Genomic DNA, 16,058 nt, shown 5'->3' with positions numbered 1-16,058 from the left:
CAATTACTGAGTTTTCCTGAGTTTTTGAATATGCGAAGTCCCTGTAAAATGCGTTCGAAGTGAGAAAAGAAAAATAATAATAAGAAACTTTCGAAATACAATAGGCCTTCGCAGCGCTTTGCTGCTCGGGCCTAATAATAAGAAACTTTCGAAATACAATAGGCCTTCGCAGCGCTTTGCTGCTCGGGCCTAATAATAAGAACCGGTACAGATAAAATAGGCTCTCGCAGCGCTTAGCTGCTCGGGCCTAATAATAAGAAACTTTCGAAATACAATAGGCCTTCGCAGCGCTTTGCTGCTCGGGCCTAATAAGAAACTTTCGAAATACAATAGGCTCTTGCAGCCTTCGCTGCTCGGGCCTAATAATAATAATAATAAGAAACTTTCGAAATACAATAGGCCTTCGCAGCGCTTTGCTGCTCGGGCCTAATAAGAAACTTTCGAAATACAATAGGCCTTCGCAGCGCTTTGCTGCTCAGGCCTAATTAAAAGTAAAATAAGTAGCCAACCTTATCACTGTCTGTAACCTACTAACACGGTAAGGAAAGCATCAGATGAGCTACCTGAGAAACTAACGTTACGTTTCGCCACTTTAAAACCAAACAAACATGGTTACTCATCCTGCTGATCAGCTCTCTTCACTGCCATCGAAGGCTCCAACGTGTTTTCTTTTCAGGTGCTGCGTCATAACAGTGGTGCTTCCGTGCCATGTTAATATGTTTTTACAAAAGTTGCATGTTACGACTTTTTTCACTTTACAAAGCGCAGGCTATTTTAATTATTGTGATCAATTTGCCCCGTCAATCCCGGCGCATGCGCGCTTCATTTGCAGTCTGGACGCTGAGGATAAACTCCTCACTAAAATCCTGCGCCTCTGACTGCCGCGCTGAGAGGGATTCCTGTGGGAGAGGGAGAAATGGGTTGGGAAGGGGGAGGCGCCCCACGGCAGGCAAAAGCCGCCAGTGACACCGTAAAAAGTCGCCAGATTTGTCGCTAGTCGCTTTTTTGAAAAACATTCGCTGGAGGGGTCTGAAAAGTCGCTGAGTTGGCAACACTGCAACTGCGGCGCTGACTCACTCCGCCATATTTTTTTTTCTTCCCCCAGATGACGGCGGCGGCGGATGACGCATTAATCGCGCGACACAACTAATCGATGATTAAATTCGTTGCCAGTGCTTTTAAAAGTCGATTTTTATCGATTTTATCGATTCGTTGTTGCAGCCCTGCAGTACAACACACTTCAAATTTTCTGGACCAAGCCAGTGTGCCGTGAGGCTCAGTAGGGACATAGGGCAAACGTCTGCGCTCCAGATATCAGTAGAAAAACTAACAACATTCCGATTCAAGTGACTTTGTATCGTTACTTTAACCTTGCTGAACAGCTGTGGTTTGGCTGTGTCTGTAATGTAGTGTTTTGAGTGCAGAGCGTAGCGCAGGTCCAAAACTTCCAGCAGACGTCCAAGTCCGACATTCTCAACTACTGAGATGGGCTGGTTGTCGAGCAATATATTGGACCAACCTTTATGTTATCGTCTTTACAACCTTGTTTCCTTGGAGTATTTAACTCTCCTCATGAAGTCCAGGGTTTGTTGCTTTGCTTTAGCAACCTTTCCATCTGCAGCTTGACAAAATGCTTCATAAACATCGTCATGTTTTGTCATCAGATTACGAATCAAGTTTGTGGTGTTAAATGTAGCTCTGCTGCTACCTCCTCATGAAATTGCCATTTTGCAGTCATTTTGCAGGCAAGTATCTTTAGAACAGTCTTCACTCTCAGGAGTAAAATATTTCCATACTTCTGACATGCTTAATTTGCACCGCCACGGAGGTTTGTATTGCACAGCTACTGTCAATTGTAACTAGTAGGTATTTTATGGCAGTTGCCATAAAGATCGGAACGACTTGTCAGCTAATGTAGCCGAGCTCCGATCACGGCAAAATAGGAAAATATCGGGTCGATCCGATCTTGCAATCAGGATCGGGACATCCCTAATTTTAACAAGTAAAACTGGAATATCATCCCGCAGAAAACTGACTCCATCATCTTTATTATTCAGCATTTAGAGGATAAAAAATAAGAGAAAATGTAAAAAAAAAAAAAAAAATGTTAATACTCAGCTAACAGGAAAATTACAAGGCAACCATGTTCATCTTTGAGCTCAGTTTCATCAGTTAATCAACTTAAAGGTCCATTTCTTTGTTTGATACTTTAAATGGAGTCTTGCTCCATCATAAGTTGCTTTAGTGTCTTACCCGAGTCGCTAGCTTTGGCTCCTCCACTGCTGCCCTTCACCCACGTGACTTGAGCTCTTGGGCCAAGCTGGATCTTCTCATCCATCTGAGGCTAAAAAAAAAATGTTTTATTCCGTTTTAAATATATATATATAAAAAGAAAAACTCAATGACAGACCAAACATTAAAGCTATGCAACGAGAATGTTACATAGTAGAATAGAATAGAATGGATTTATAACTAAAAGAATAAAAGCATGACCTGTTAATGTCCCATAATGTGCAGAACGAGTAAAGAAAAAAAAAGTTTGAGTTTCAATCTGTGGCAGCCCAGACATTAACCAGCAGAGCTTTTCCAAACATAATTAAAAGTGTCTGCCAATCAGTACCGTACATATCCAACAGGGGGCAACTGAATGAACCACTGCAGCCAAACCACAATAATGCAGACCAGCTAAAGCAGTTCTATTCCACCAGAGCCATCCTGTTGATGTGTAAACAGTTTTCTCAGAGTAACACATCCTGCCAAAGGAAAACATCCAGTCCTGCTGTGGACAAACTCTTAATGGTGAGGGACATGTCGTGACATGAAACACATTCTCAGCGTTTAAAATCTCATTGTTGAACAGTGTGTTCGACAGCACAACACGACAGAACATTTGATTTCACTTTTTTAGTTTCTTATTTTCTTATTTGAAACGTGGACAGATTTGGGGGAAACATGTTGAACTTTGATAGATGAGTGAACTTTTCTTTCCAGTAATAAAGAGAAACTACGGTTTGCTTTCCCAGGGTAAAAAAAATCCCTCCTAAAAATCATAAAGCTATAGTGCTTCCATTACATCGATTAAAGAGGATTCTTTGACTGCAAAAAAATAAATATTTTTTTTATCTAAAGCCAAATTTTACTTCAAGATTATAACTCATTGATGATTTGAATCATTCAGGCAGAATAATAGGATTTATCAGGACCCCGACTGTCAATGGCCACAGTAGAACTGCCAAGCACTGTGTATTCAGACAGCTTTGCATCAGAATCAGCATCAACATCATTAATAATCTGAGCCACACAAACTCTGGGGAGTTTTATTTTTTTTATTTTGTCACCCAATTTGGATTTTATTTAGATTTTTTTTCTTCATCACTACACTGGAAAAACGATCTAGAAATAAGTAAAAATTTCTTAAATTAAGTGTATTTGCCCTTAATTTGAGTAGGTAAATGAGATGATTTGCCAATGGAATTTGTTTTTTTTACTCTCAATATAAGATAATTAGATAATATGATCTTAAAATAAGACAACACAATTGTGTTGTCTTATTTTAAGTGTAAAGTCTTGTTCTATTGGCGAAATGTCTCTTTTACCTCCTCAATCCAAGAACAAATGCACTAATATGCATTTTGTTTGCTTCCCTCCAAATTCACTATGTGGCTCAGCCCCACAACTCACCTTGGAGATCTTTGGGATCTTATTGGGGTCGATGGTCCTGCTGTTCTTCGTCATGGGCACCGTGTTCCAGGTTTCCTCTTTGCGTGACTCCCTCTGCTCTCTTGGATCTACGTCACCGAACGGATCCAGCACAGACAGGGAGAAGAACGTTTATAAATGAATGAAACGTCTCTGTGATATTTAACATTTTATCCAAGGGAAATGTCTTAAAGCCTTTTAACTGATGGGAAGACATTTTCCACTGTTTCTGTAACAAACAATGAAATATTCAAAGTCTGCTGACAGATGGGAATGAGCGGGGGGCTTCCTGTCAGCTGCTGGGCACAATGGGATCTCTGCAGGCTGTGCGGAGCAGAAGCCTGCCTGCTTGCAGGACAGCAGAGTCACTAGCTGTGTGGATGTTCCACTCTAAGCCTTAAAGAGGATTCCAGCACTCACCTGGCCGTCTCTTGCTGTCCTTGGAGAGCAGCTGCTGGTGCACCTTTCGCTGCTCTTCCTGCTCTTCAATCTTTGCCTCCTTGTGGATCTGCTCGATGGTCTTTGGACCCTGGTCGGCTCTCCTGGACACCCAGTTGTGCTGTAATGTAAGGAGCACAACACTTGGATTTAAAACCAGATAAACAGCTAATCCTAACTGATGTCATAATATAAATCTTTTGAATGGCAGCCCAAAGAGGAATCTTCCTTTCTTATCATCTAAACCTAAATGACTGACAACCAATCTTATCCAAAAGTTTCACATGTTTCCTGATGTTTTGTAAAAAGTTAAACATCCCTAAACTGGTTATTTATTTGCTTATAAAACATAGAAGCTTTTTAAGAAACAAATTCTGGATGATCTAACTATTCTTTCTACTCTTTCTGATTATTGTAATTACGAAAATAAATGTGCAGAATGGAATTACTGCAATTTCGAAAAACACAATTTTTGATAAAAAGTTTTTACGCAACGAAGACTTAATTTTTCCATTGTCAGGTTGAAATGACTATTTCACAAAACCGCAATGGAACCATTTTTATTAACCACACGAGTCACATGATCTGCAACTAAAAACAACCTGAAGAAGAACTGAAGTAGTTGGATTCATGAGAAGACAAGTATGTTTTTCAAGTTTTTAGTTCACGACGATGAGCAGCAGAACCAAGGATAAAATATGGATATATCATACGTTTACATCCAGCGCTGCCATGTTATGTTTTTAAGAGTTATGGCGTGAACAGTCATATTCTACTTTGATTCTATTTCTTATTTAATGGAAATACTGCAATTGTGAAAATTAGAATTTTCAAAATTAGCAGAATATTGACATAGTTTTGTGCACATTTGTAAAAGAAATGCTTCTTACAATCCAAGCTGTTCATTTTCCCCTCATCACAGATACAAGTGGCTCCCTACAGGATGCATTGTTTATGTTGAATGGACATAGAAAATCCTGTGATATTTGTGCAGGTCATGATTTCTTATTTTGTTATGCAGTTATTGCTCCACCTCTCAGAGCGTTCCCTTCAGCATCTAGTTATGTTTTTCAGTTGCATCGATAATAAAAATGGCTCGTTTTAAACAGTGAGTACATCTTAGCTGGTATGAGAAAGTTCTCTACGGCACTGTCCCTCTTTATCTTTAGTATAGTCTAGCTTAGGAGATCAGTTAATATACTTGTAGCAGTATTTGTAGAAAGAGTTGAAATGTTAAACTGAGGTTGACGATACAGTACAGCCAACATGGCAGAAACAATCAAACAAACCTCTGTGAGAAAAGCACCATAAAATCTGAATGACCAATTATCAGAAAACACAGCTTACCAGTCTGAGGTCTATAACATCCTGGAGCATAAATCGTATCCTAGATGATGTCTTCCGCTCCTTAACAATTTTTTCCATTTGGTTGAAATACTGATCCATGCGAGGCTGCAGAGGAAAAAGAAGAACCATGGTTTAAAATCAACTTCTGCTTGATTTGGAAGCTGTTGCCAGAAGATAATATCCTTTTTGTTAAAGGACAGATCGATCAGTTATCAGGTTTAAGGGAAGAACCACAGCCTTCCTGTTAGATGAGCATTATGAGGCCGATCAAACTAGTCCCCAACCAGTGCACTCCTTGGGCTTCCATAGCTCAGAATGGCTTCATCTCATCACTTTGTAATTTACCTAAAGCTGACTGTGTAACAACACCAGCTGCAAACATTTCCTTTGTTGTAATTTCTAATTTGTTGTGAAACATTGTTTAACAAGCATTTTCACAGCTTAAATTTTGTTGCCCTTTAAATTAAGTCCACCTTCAGAAGGAGATGATTGAACTAAAAGCTGCTTTTTGAAATTAATGTATTTCATTTACCTTTTTTTTTATTATGAAACTTAAAGGAAAAAAAAGGCTTTTAGCAGAAACATTTTCACGTTGTTAATAGTGAAAATAGCAATAAAAAGACTTTTGTTTAGACGACAAACAGATTATAGGTGGCAGAATACAGTCTAGCTGTTTAAGGCTAAACAAATCCTAAATCAAAAGAAAAGCCGACACACCGCGCTTATGTTCACACATACAGAACACATTTTTTTAGACTTTGTCTCCAGCAGAAGTGGCAGACATGTTTACGAGAACTCCAAGTTACCTTGGGACAGCGCCTGGCTTGTTACTCCCTTTTGGTTTCTAACTTAATCTGTTAAACGGAGCCATGAAACCTCCACCATGTAACACCATATCGCTGCAGACTCTAGCTCTTTCAGTGATTTGATTTAAAGTAGCACAGCACCAGTTCAGAGTATAGCGACGGGCTTAAATGACCGCCACGTTGTGCACATGCACAGGAAAGGTGAGCATTGTGTAAGCACATTTAACCCTCGGTGAACATGTTAAAGCTTCCTGCAGCTCACCTTGGCCTTCTCAAAGTCCAGATCCTTTCCAATGGTGGTAAGCAGCCTGCACAGGCACTCCAAGGACTCCTGGTCATGGTTCTTCAGCAGCTTGACCACACAGTCGTGCATGATGGCTTCAGTCAACATTTTGAGCTTGAAGAGCTCGCCAATGAACTTGATGTTGCCAATGGAGCGCCGCCTGGCCTTGTCCTTGGCTTCCTCCAGCTCCTCCTGAAGCCGGTCACGCTCTGCAGCCTGATGCCAATAAGAAGACATTGAACATTTGCTCCTGCAGCTGTAACCAAAGTACTAAAAAACAAAGACAACAAACCGATGCAGCAGAGTCCAGCTCTTTCTGCTTCCTCTCAAACACCACGTCGTCTGCCTTGTCTTTCTCAAACTCCTTCTGGCAGCGGTGTAGCAGCAGAGCGCGGAAATTTACAGTGGTCTGAGGTTTATCTGTCATCTGCACCTTGAGCTGCAAAACAACAAATAAGAAGAGGGAGAAAAGGAAAATCACCCGATATAATAGCCTAGTAGGAAATTAGATGTGCATATTCACATTAATCATCTTTCTTAGATTTTTTTCTTTTACCGCACCCTTTTATATCGGTGTTAGAGCTGCTTACCTTTGCAAGGAACCGACACATTTGTCCATAAGCCACAGAGAAGCTGGGCTCATCGATGGCTTTCTCAAAAACCAGGTCGATGACCCCTTTGAGCCTTTCCTCTGTGTCAATGGTCAGATCCGTCACCTGCTGCATCAGCTGGTTGAACTTCTGTGGCGTCAGCTTGTTCAGGATGCTGCGGACCTTCCTGAAGAGCTCCTGCAGCAACAGAAGAAAAAAAAAAAAAACACTCCAAAGCTAAGATTAAATCTAAACACTACCATAGATAAGCTCAGTCTGTGTCGCTTTGTTCCCTGCCTGAGTTTTCTGAGTCTCTGGATCCTCTGGTTGGCCCTCCCTCTTCATGCCGGGCTTCCAGGCGTTCTCCGACTTCTTCAGCTGAATGTCATCGTTAACGGACACGTTTACGATGATCTTCCTGGGCGGAGGCCGTCGTGTCCCCAGGTTCATAAGCTATGGAAGCAGACAGAAGAAAACACAGGAGATCCGTTTTCCTCTCTGCTTGTAGGTGATGCTACAAAAACTAGTGAGAATTACTGTAAACAAGGCAGGAATCCACACAAAGGTGGAGGTGGCAGCTATATTAGACCATCATGAAAACCTTACTAACTAGTATTAAACATATAAACTCACACCAGATACAGCTGCTCAATTTAAGCCCTTGAGCCCGGCGAGCCCAGTACCGGGCCCAGCTCACACCAGCTGATGTTTATCTATTTATAGAAACGGCCAAAACACAGTCACATGGTGTTCCATCCACAAGCCTTTCAAATGCGGCTTTAAATTTCCTAAAACATGTTTCAAAATTATTTTTTCACAAACACCTTTAGTTTTTATAGCTTTGTAAACAAATAAAATGAGATTTTAAATTCCGCCTAACATGTGCGACTCTGTAAGGAGTAATGGAACAGCAGGTATTCATTTTTAGGGGTCAGAGGTAATTGTGCGACCATTGCTGGTCCAGCATGTGTTGCATAAGCTTGCTCTGTTATTCTTTTCTTTTCTATTCAGTTTGGTGATGTTATTGTGTTCAATGAACAGCGGCTAAATCTTAGGAGAAAAGGCTTTGTCGTATGCAGAAGGTCTAAAATAATGTAAATCGGCATATTTGTTTGGCCAGATTGCCTTTTATGAGTGGAGAAATGCATTTAGCACAATTTGGCCACATTTAGGACCAATTTGCTAAAATGACATTTCCGCCTAATACACCGCTCACTGAAACCTTTGTGGAACAAACATGCTTCAGTTTATTCAGTCCAAATTTGCTTGTTATGGTCAAGATATGGATCTGCAAAGTTTGAGGGTTCATCCAGAGTTTCAAATGGGGTTTCATGGGGTTTTTAAGTGTTCATTTTGGAAAATAAGTTAAATAAATTCATTTTTTCTTTGTATAATGACCTATAAATCAGACATGGTGACATTAAAATAGTGGTTCCACCAAAAACAAATAAAAAAAATATTCCTCAGTGCCTCTCTGTCACACACATTCAAACAATTGTATTTCCAATTTTCAGTTTGGGAGCTGTACTTGCTTTAATTCACATATGTAATTTCAAATTTGCTCCTAAGACCATCAGGGCTGAAATAACCATTTGTCTGGAGTTTAATGCACAATTGACAAAAAAACAAAATAGAAAACATGTTTTTTTCCCCTGTTGGGATGTGTGTGACTTTATGAATGAATCTGGGATGTTGTTTGGTGTGTCGGGTTTGTGTGTGACTCACAGCTGCTCCCCGTCCACCACTCATCTGTCGCCCAAAATCTGCAAAAGCAGGCGTGAAATCAGGTCCCCTAGAAATCACCCTGGAGTCCACCACCCGGGATGACAACTTGTTTTGGTTCATCTGCACAAAACAAAGCATATATACTGTCACATGTGAACACACAAAGACTGGGATGAACAGCAGGGTGCGCAGTGATCCTCTATCAAACCCAGCAGCAGAAGCCTGTCCTATGAGTGGAGCATTTCTCCCCTCTTATGCTGACCTGTGATTAATGACTGGTCATCAGAGCTTCAGGGTTTGATTTATAGGAACTCCCCCCCCCCCCCCCCCCAAAAAAAAAAAGATGTTGAAATAACCTCCACTTCTATTGAGAAACAACCAGAACTTTAAAATAAAATAAAATTGTCGTCCCATCCAAATGTCTTCAAACTTGGAAACAAAGTCAAGTGAATTGTTTTTTTTTTTTTACTTTTTTTGGAATCCCTATGATCTGGATGACTGAAAATCTTCACCATCAACCAGAACTTTAGAACCAGATGTGGTCAGAATGTGAAACAAAGGGAGAGCAAATCAGGCTCTTTGTCGTTGAGCTCTCCTAGACTTCCTCTCAAAGCTTTTTCCAGAGAAATTCAACTTTCTCCCTGTGAGAAAAAAGAAACTTTGGGACGGCACCAATCAACTGCTCACCATCCTTTTCGAAGAAAGAGGGGGAGGAGCATGTACACCAAACGCTGCCAAGGGTGACATAATAGCAATGTGATTTTAATCAAAACAGCATTTCAGCAGGCCATATGCTGCACTCGTACATATAAGTGGATCTGAGCAGCAAACCACCCTGCTGGACAGATCCAGACAAACTAAAACCATTCCCATGCAGAGCATTACAGTGAGGCAGCAGAAAAAGAAATCACTTTAATTGGGTAGATTGCCCAAAGCAGAATCAGCACCAATGATCATGCTCATAATGAATTTGTTTCATCTAACTAATTAGCTTTATTGCTTCATCTTTAGATGTGTTTATTTCCAAGAAGTCCCAGCAGGAAGTTTTATAAGTGATCTTTTCTCCATCTAATAACCTATAATTCTGATTAACGAACAGTAAATTTCAGATACTCACATTCGAACGAATGAGCAGTGATTCTAACTGAAGACTTAATTGGCTTATTATTACTGTAGCTGACAGCTGGTGATTAACCAGCCGCAAGAGCTCCTGTTACAACATGAATCTCCCTCTGACTTGGGCGATCTCACTTAGCAGAGAGAATCAGATGAAAAGAAGAACTGTGTGGAAATTACAGATCATGTTAAACAGCTGGGAAAGCAGGACTGGGATGGAGATTTCTGGATGTGAAAACAGTCATTTTTTGGGGTTTTATTCCAACAGCACTAAAAAATATCCTCTTTAGCAACTAAAACTAATAATGATAAGATGTTCCAATTTGGGTGTATCTAAAATTGGACATAAAGAAACTGAAACATCTAATTTTTTTATTTTAGCTCAGGAGGCTTTTTTCCAAAGTAATTTGAAATGATTAATCTTGTGCTGTAGAAAACTCGCTTTGAAAAGCATGTCAACATGAAAGTGGACCCGCTGATTACTGGTCTTTAACTAACCTTGTCCAGCACCACATCACTGATTGGTGGGAGCCCCTCAGGTTTCTGTATGCACTGAGGCATGAACTGGAAGTTCAACAGGAAGTCTCTGCCATACTGCCGCTTCCCACTCAGCTCAGCAAGGTCTGAAAACCAAACAGGGATTAGAGAAAGAAAGTCTCTAAAAAGTCACCAACAAATTACACAAAGAACCAAAATCTTATTCTCCACATTAAGTAAATGCATTTGATAAATAACATCTCGCTAATCCTCTTCTGACTTGGAGACCTCAGACATTTTGCTGTAACTTGATCACCAGCTCCTACCTTCGACATCCTGAGGGGCCTCCGTGGAGATCTCCTTGTCTCCAGGGGTGGCTCCGCTGTCACTGCTCTCCGTCTCCGACGTGTGGCCCGCTCCGTTTCTCAGGGGCTCCGACTCTGCCTCGCCGTTTTCCTCAGAAACGGTGGGCTTTCCGTCAGCGTCGGGGCTAACGGTGGGAGCAGGTGTCGGGGCAGCAGCAGCAGAGGGGAAGACTGTCGGCAGGGGGCCAGGACTGCAGCTGAGAGGGGCCGATTGAAGGGATTGCTCACTTGCAGGCGAGTCTAGAACTTTGGGCTCCTCCTGTACATAGAAAACAGATACAGTTTTACAGAAAGATGGCCCCTCTCTTTTCTACTGAACTTCTGATAACAGCAGCATTAAATCAAAACAGAAACTGTTATGGTTCTTAGTCAAGTTTCATCATGTTTAAATCAATTTTTTGCAAACTGAAAATGAACGAGAACTGTTAATCCTGCGTTCTTTACGATCACTTTAAACATGAATTCTCAAAAGGTCTGAGGTCACTCTGGGGTGGAAGGATTTTACCCGCTTACCAAGACTGACAGGAAAACAAAAGGTTTGGTTTGGAGGATTTTCACTCATAAACCCTTTGCATAAATTCTAAAACAACCAGCCTGAGGCCACTTGTTTGTCGGCCATCTTTTCATGACCGAGTCCTTGAACTGCACCCATCAAAAAAGCACAAACAAAAGCAGCCAAACAAGATGGTTAAAGATCAGCCATAACCAACTGGTGGATTTTTGTGGCGGAAAATAATTTCAGTCTGCCCCCGCCCCCCCACACGTGGAAATATCTTCCTCTTTAACTACTGCCCACATCATTTTCTCTCCTTTCTCCCACATTTCTTCACAAACAACGGCTTTTTTTCTTTCCTGACCTCTTCCTCCTTTTGATGCGCGTCTCCAGCACTGAAAGTTTCATTTGGTTTTCTCCAGGTCTTTGGTATAGCAGACGTCTGATTCACTGCAAGGAAACAAATAATGCACAATTAAATAATCATTCAAACAACTAATCAAATTATTCCTAAAATTCAGAGGAAAATAAATCCTAATAAGTGAACAGATGTTTGATTCAAGTGTTTAGCTCATAATCAAAGGGATGGTTGAACATCCTCCTCAAAGACCAAAACTGTTATCAAATGTTGCAGACACCAGAGCATCACACTACCACCACCATGCTCCAATGTTGCTATAGTGCTCCATTTCTGAAATGCTGCATTAGATTTAAGCCAGAAGAAAAAACTTTTTCCAAAATCTTCACCTTTTGCCAACTTAGAATTCTTTTTTTCCCCTTCTTTGGGATTATTAAGAGGTAAAATTGTAACAGTACTAAAATATTAAACATGATATCACTACCCAGGAAAATACTCAGTGTTTGGTACAACATTCTCAACAGATATATGAAAATAAATGCAAAATAAATAACCCCAAAATAACATAATTTGGTGTCAATCCTCTAATGTGGAACAATATAATACAAATTAGTATTGTAGCATTTGGGTGTTAACACTTTTGACACCCCAATTCAGATGTTTCTGGGGTAAAATGTAAAAAGGTTCAAAAGTTTTTTTTTTACCAAAGTCATTATTATGGGCTGTTTATACTCCCGCAGCAGTGCGTCGCAGTGAGCTTGTCACAGATATGTTTGATTTATGCCCAATATTAAAGCGTGGTCTGTGCTATGTTATTCCACGCCACAACGCAAGAAGGACAATCACCACCTAGGAGTGGGTCTAGATACGGCTGAGGCGGTGAGGAAGTGGAAAAACGCAAGAGGCAAGTTTGTACGACAAAGAGAGACATGAGCGGGGATCCAGGTGGAAAAAGGGTCCCATCGTTCTCGTGCACCTCGCTCTTCTAGCTGGTCTAACTTCACCAGTCGTTTTCCACAATGAAGGTCATACTAGTTTCCAAACAGGAAATACCCATAGTGTAGAGCGGATATAGATTTGTCATTTGTCAATCAGAGGCCTCCTGTCTGCAGTCACCTACAGTTTTGGAGAGGTGCAGCAGATTGTCTGTGGGGGGAAGCATATCTGCGTTCTGAGCAGAAACCAGCCTTTGTTGTTGACATATCAAACCTGATCCTAAATGCAGTGAGTGAGGGCTCCTCTGCTTTAAGTTTTTCTAGACTCCATTGGAAGTTCCTGAATGAGTCACCAGTCACCTGGTCACTACAAGGAAAGTTCACCACTGTGGATAATGACTCACCAATCATCGCTTAACTCCACAAGCATCTGCTCTTTAATTATTTTCCTTTGTGATGTGTTGTTTTTTAGATCTTAACTGTAGCCCGTTTGTTCCTTTATGTTATTACGAAGGTTAAACTCAATCTGTCGGCTGACTCTACGGGTCTGGCTGATATAACTACAGCAAATCATTAATTTTATCATATTTTATTTTCACATAGCACAAGGGTGGGTTTAATAGCTTTTATGCCAACAACTCATTTTAAACAGTTTTTTTATTAACTCAGAATATCTTTGGTTTCAAAGTTTATTTGATGTAATCTGTAAAAGAGCTGCATGCGTCTCCTAAGCACTACATACCCGCTGTGGGGCTCCTCCTGGCCAGCGCTTGTAGCTGAGGCTCCACTTTGCTCTCATTAATGCCACCCTGCGCCTCCATCCCTCCTCTGGACATGAGGTCTTTTATATCTAAGGTCTTGCTGGGCTCATCTGCCTCTGCTGTGGCCTGCACAAGAGGCGGAAGGCCAGGGGGGAGCATAACTGACAGAGCTGGGAGGGGGCTCGAGGTAAGGGTGACAGGCACCACGGCAACAGGTGACAAAGGGGACAGCACAGCAGCGATTGGCACATCTGGCCTCACGTCAGAGGGCACGGCTTCCGAGGATGAGGCGTCTCTGTAAACGGAAGCAGCAGCCAGCGGGTGAAGCGCCACCTGGGGAAGGAGCGGCGGCTCTTGAGCTACGACTTCGAGCTCGTTCCCCGAATCGGTGAGGCCATTCAAAGCCTTAGGAGAAGCTGACGGAGAAGCGCCGAAAGTCTGCGGGGCGTCTGGAAGCGGTTTGTCTGTGCTGGGCATGTGAGGTGCTACCAGGGACGATTTGTTCTCTCCGACAGAGGAGGGGGCTGAAGCAGCGGACTCCCTGGCCGAGGGAGCAGAGTTAGCTACTGTAGGGGGGGGAACGATAGCGTTGTGGAAGGGAAGCTCTAACTCCACAGAGGCAGGGGGCTCAGGCCCAGAACTAGTGGCCTCCATTCTCTCTAAGGGAGCTTCAAGCTGCAAGAGAGCAGGAGAGGAAGACTGCTGGACCACTGGCTCCAATTTTGGCAAATCAACTGAAAGAGGTAGAGAAACAGGAAAAAGTGCAGGTTACATCAATGCATCCACAAGCAAAAAGACAAAAAAAAAAAAAAAACACGTTTTTTTTTTTTTTTAACACTGAACAGTCCTCAGATATAAACCATAAAGCAGCTGGTAAAATGTTGACCAAATATTTGGATGTTGCATCAAATTGAAAACACTGAATTGTTGAAACGAACATGGCTGACCCTACTTGAACATGTTGCAGCGTGAAGTTGATAATGAGTTTAATGCAGACCTGGTCCTGGTTTGCTGTCTGGAGCCCCAATTGTTAGCGGCTGCTGTTGTATCTGCTGCGGCTCCGGTGTAACACTTCCAGGATGGGCCTGTTGCTGCTGAGCAGGAAGAGAGGGCTGCGAATGCTGCTGCTCCGGAGTCTGGCTGCTGCTTGGGTGCTGCAATTGGAAGTAGACAATGTGAGGATAATGAGGGTGCAGCCATAAAAATGAGCAACACAGAAAACCAGGAAGTAGCAGCATGGAAATTAAGGTAATTGAAAAAACAAACAAGTACACAATTGAAAAGAAGACAGAGGTGGAAGACGAAATGAAAGGAACGTCAGGATAAGGATTATTGTGAGAGGAAAATATCTAAGCTAAGGACAAAGAAAGAGCAGAAAACAAGTGAATACATTAAATGTTCTGATCCAAAGAGGGACTGAAAGGTTTTCTTCAAAATCCAAACCAGAAATCCAAATCAACATCAGCTGGTATATTATAGTACAGTTTGTGGCTACAATGTAGCTTGCCACCATCAGTGTGTGAGTGTGTGCGTGAATGGGTGAATGAATGTAGTGTAAAGCGCTTTGGTCAAGTCTGCTGACTTGAATAAAGGCGCTATATAAGTACAGGCCATTTACCATTTACCATTTGTACAAAACGACATTACAAATAAAAAAAAAAAAAGACCAGGCCACCTTAACGGATCTGTAGGAGTTAGCAGATGGTATGAATCTACGGTAGAAGGCAGTGGATGGAAAGAACCGCAGATGGGAAGAAATCAGGTGTAAAATGAAAAGAGATGTTAACTAGTTAACAAGGCCCAGGCCTTCTCAACCAACCATATAAACGTGTATGCTACGCCCGGTGAACGCTTTCAAGGAAAGGAGTCTAAAGCCCCATTTACGCTAGCCTACCTTTTGAAACCGTGCTGAGAGCTGTAACCGAGATAACTGCTGAGTGTAAATGGAACACAACTGAACCGAACTGTGCCAGACACAACCGAACTGCGCTAAATCTAGTACTAGTTCAACAGTAGGGCTCGGAACGCTTTAGTTGTGGCTTTCTGGCGTATTCAGGTTCAGTGTTGTCAAAAGTTCACACATTTGTTACTTAGGTAGAAGTATAGATACTGCAGTTTAAAAACACTCTGGTAAAAGTTTAAGTATCAATTTGACCTCTTTTACTCAGGTAAAAGTGAAAAAGTATGGGCTCCAAAAACTAGTTAAGTAGTACTAAGTATAAAAGTATAAAGTGACCTTTAAAAAAAAAACAGCCAGGTGCCACTATATGAACTAAAAGCTCAATTTTTTGACTCTTTCGAAAAATTCTTTGAGATAGGGCCAAGGATGAGGGAGGTCTTGTTGGTCTCCGTCTCCCGATACGCTCTCGCCTGTGTCCGACCTTTCAAACATTTCAACATCTTTTTCTGAATCCAAAATTGTAGCATGGCAGACATTTGGTGTTTGCAGTTTGAAGAACACCTGCTTGCTTCTGATGTTTTCCTTTCGGCTAACCAATGAGTCCGCCGATAGGAGGTGAGAAAACGTGCTAGCGTTTTGCGTAAATGGTTGTAGGAACCAAGCTCGCCATGGTTGAGTTATCAAGGCTCGGTGTGAAGTCGGTACAGGTTGGTTTTAGATGGGGAGGTGTAAATGGGGCATAAGAGCCCAGATACAGATGACCAC

General features: G+C 41.7%; 1 protein-coding gene across 1 annotated transcript in view; it reads right to left on the bottom strand.

Moving 5' to 3' along the window:
• Window positions 1-2,209: 2,209 nt before the first annotated feature.
• Window positions 2,210-16,058, bottom strand: part of LOC119777393 (eukaryotic translation initiation factor 4 gamma 3-like) — a 36,663-nt gene continuing 22,814 nt past the window's right edge. The window contains exons 10-23 of the mRNA XM_038276254.1: window positions 14,391-14,547; window positions 13,375-14,127; window positions 11,704-11,789; window positions 10,808-11,105; window positions 10,503-10,627; window positions 8,889-9,008; window positions 7,461-7,616; window positions 7,164-7,361; window positions 6,866-7,012; window positions 6,553-6,789; window positions 5,485-5,589; window positions 4,120-4,258; window positions 3,682-3,788; window positions 2,210-2,344 (exon numbers count right to left, since the gene is read on the bottom strand). Coding sequence (XP_038132182.1) covers window positions 2,210-2,344; window positions 3,682-3,788; window positions 4,120-4,258; window positions 5,485-5,589; window positions 6,553-6,789; window positions 6,866-7,012; window positions 7,164-7,361; window positions 7,461-7,616; window positions 8,889-9,008; window positions 10,503-10,627; window positions 10,808-11,105; window positions 11,704-11,789; window positions 13,375-14,127; window positions 14,391-14,547 — 2,763 coding nt within the window. The remainder of the gene's footprint in view (window positions 2,345-3,681; window positions 3,789-4,119; window positions 4,259-5,484; window positions 5,590-6,552; window positions 6,790-6,865; window positions 7,013-7,163; window positions 7,362-7,460; window positions 7,617-8,888; window positions 9,009-10,502; window positions 10,628-10,807; window positions 11,106-11,703; window positions 11,790-13,374; window positions 14,128-14,390; window positions 14,548-16,058) is intronic.

This window comes from Cyprinodon tularosa, unplaced genomic scaffold, assembly GCF_016077235.1.
Source record: "Cyprinodon tularosa strain WSP-4 unplaced genomic scaffold, ASM1607723v1 ctg1232, whole genome shotgun sequence".
Taxonomy (NCBI): Eukaryota; Metazoa; Chordata; class Actinopteri; order Cyprinodontiformes; family Cyprinodontidae; genus Cyprinodon; species Cyprinodon tularosa.
This window is presented reverse-complemented; position numbering and strand designations above follow the sequence as displayed.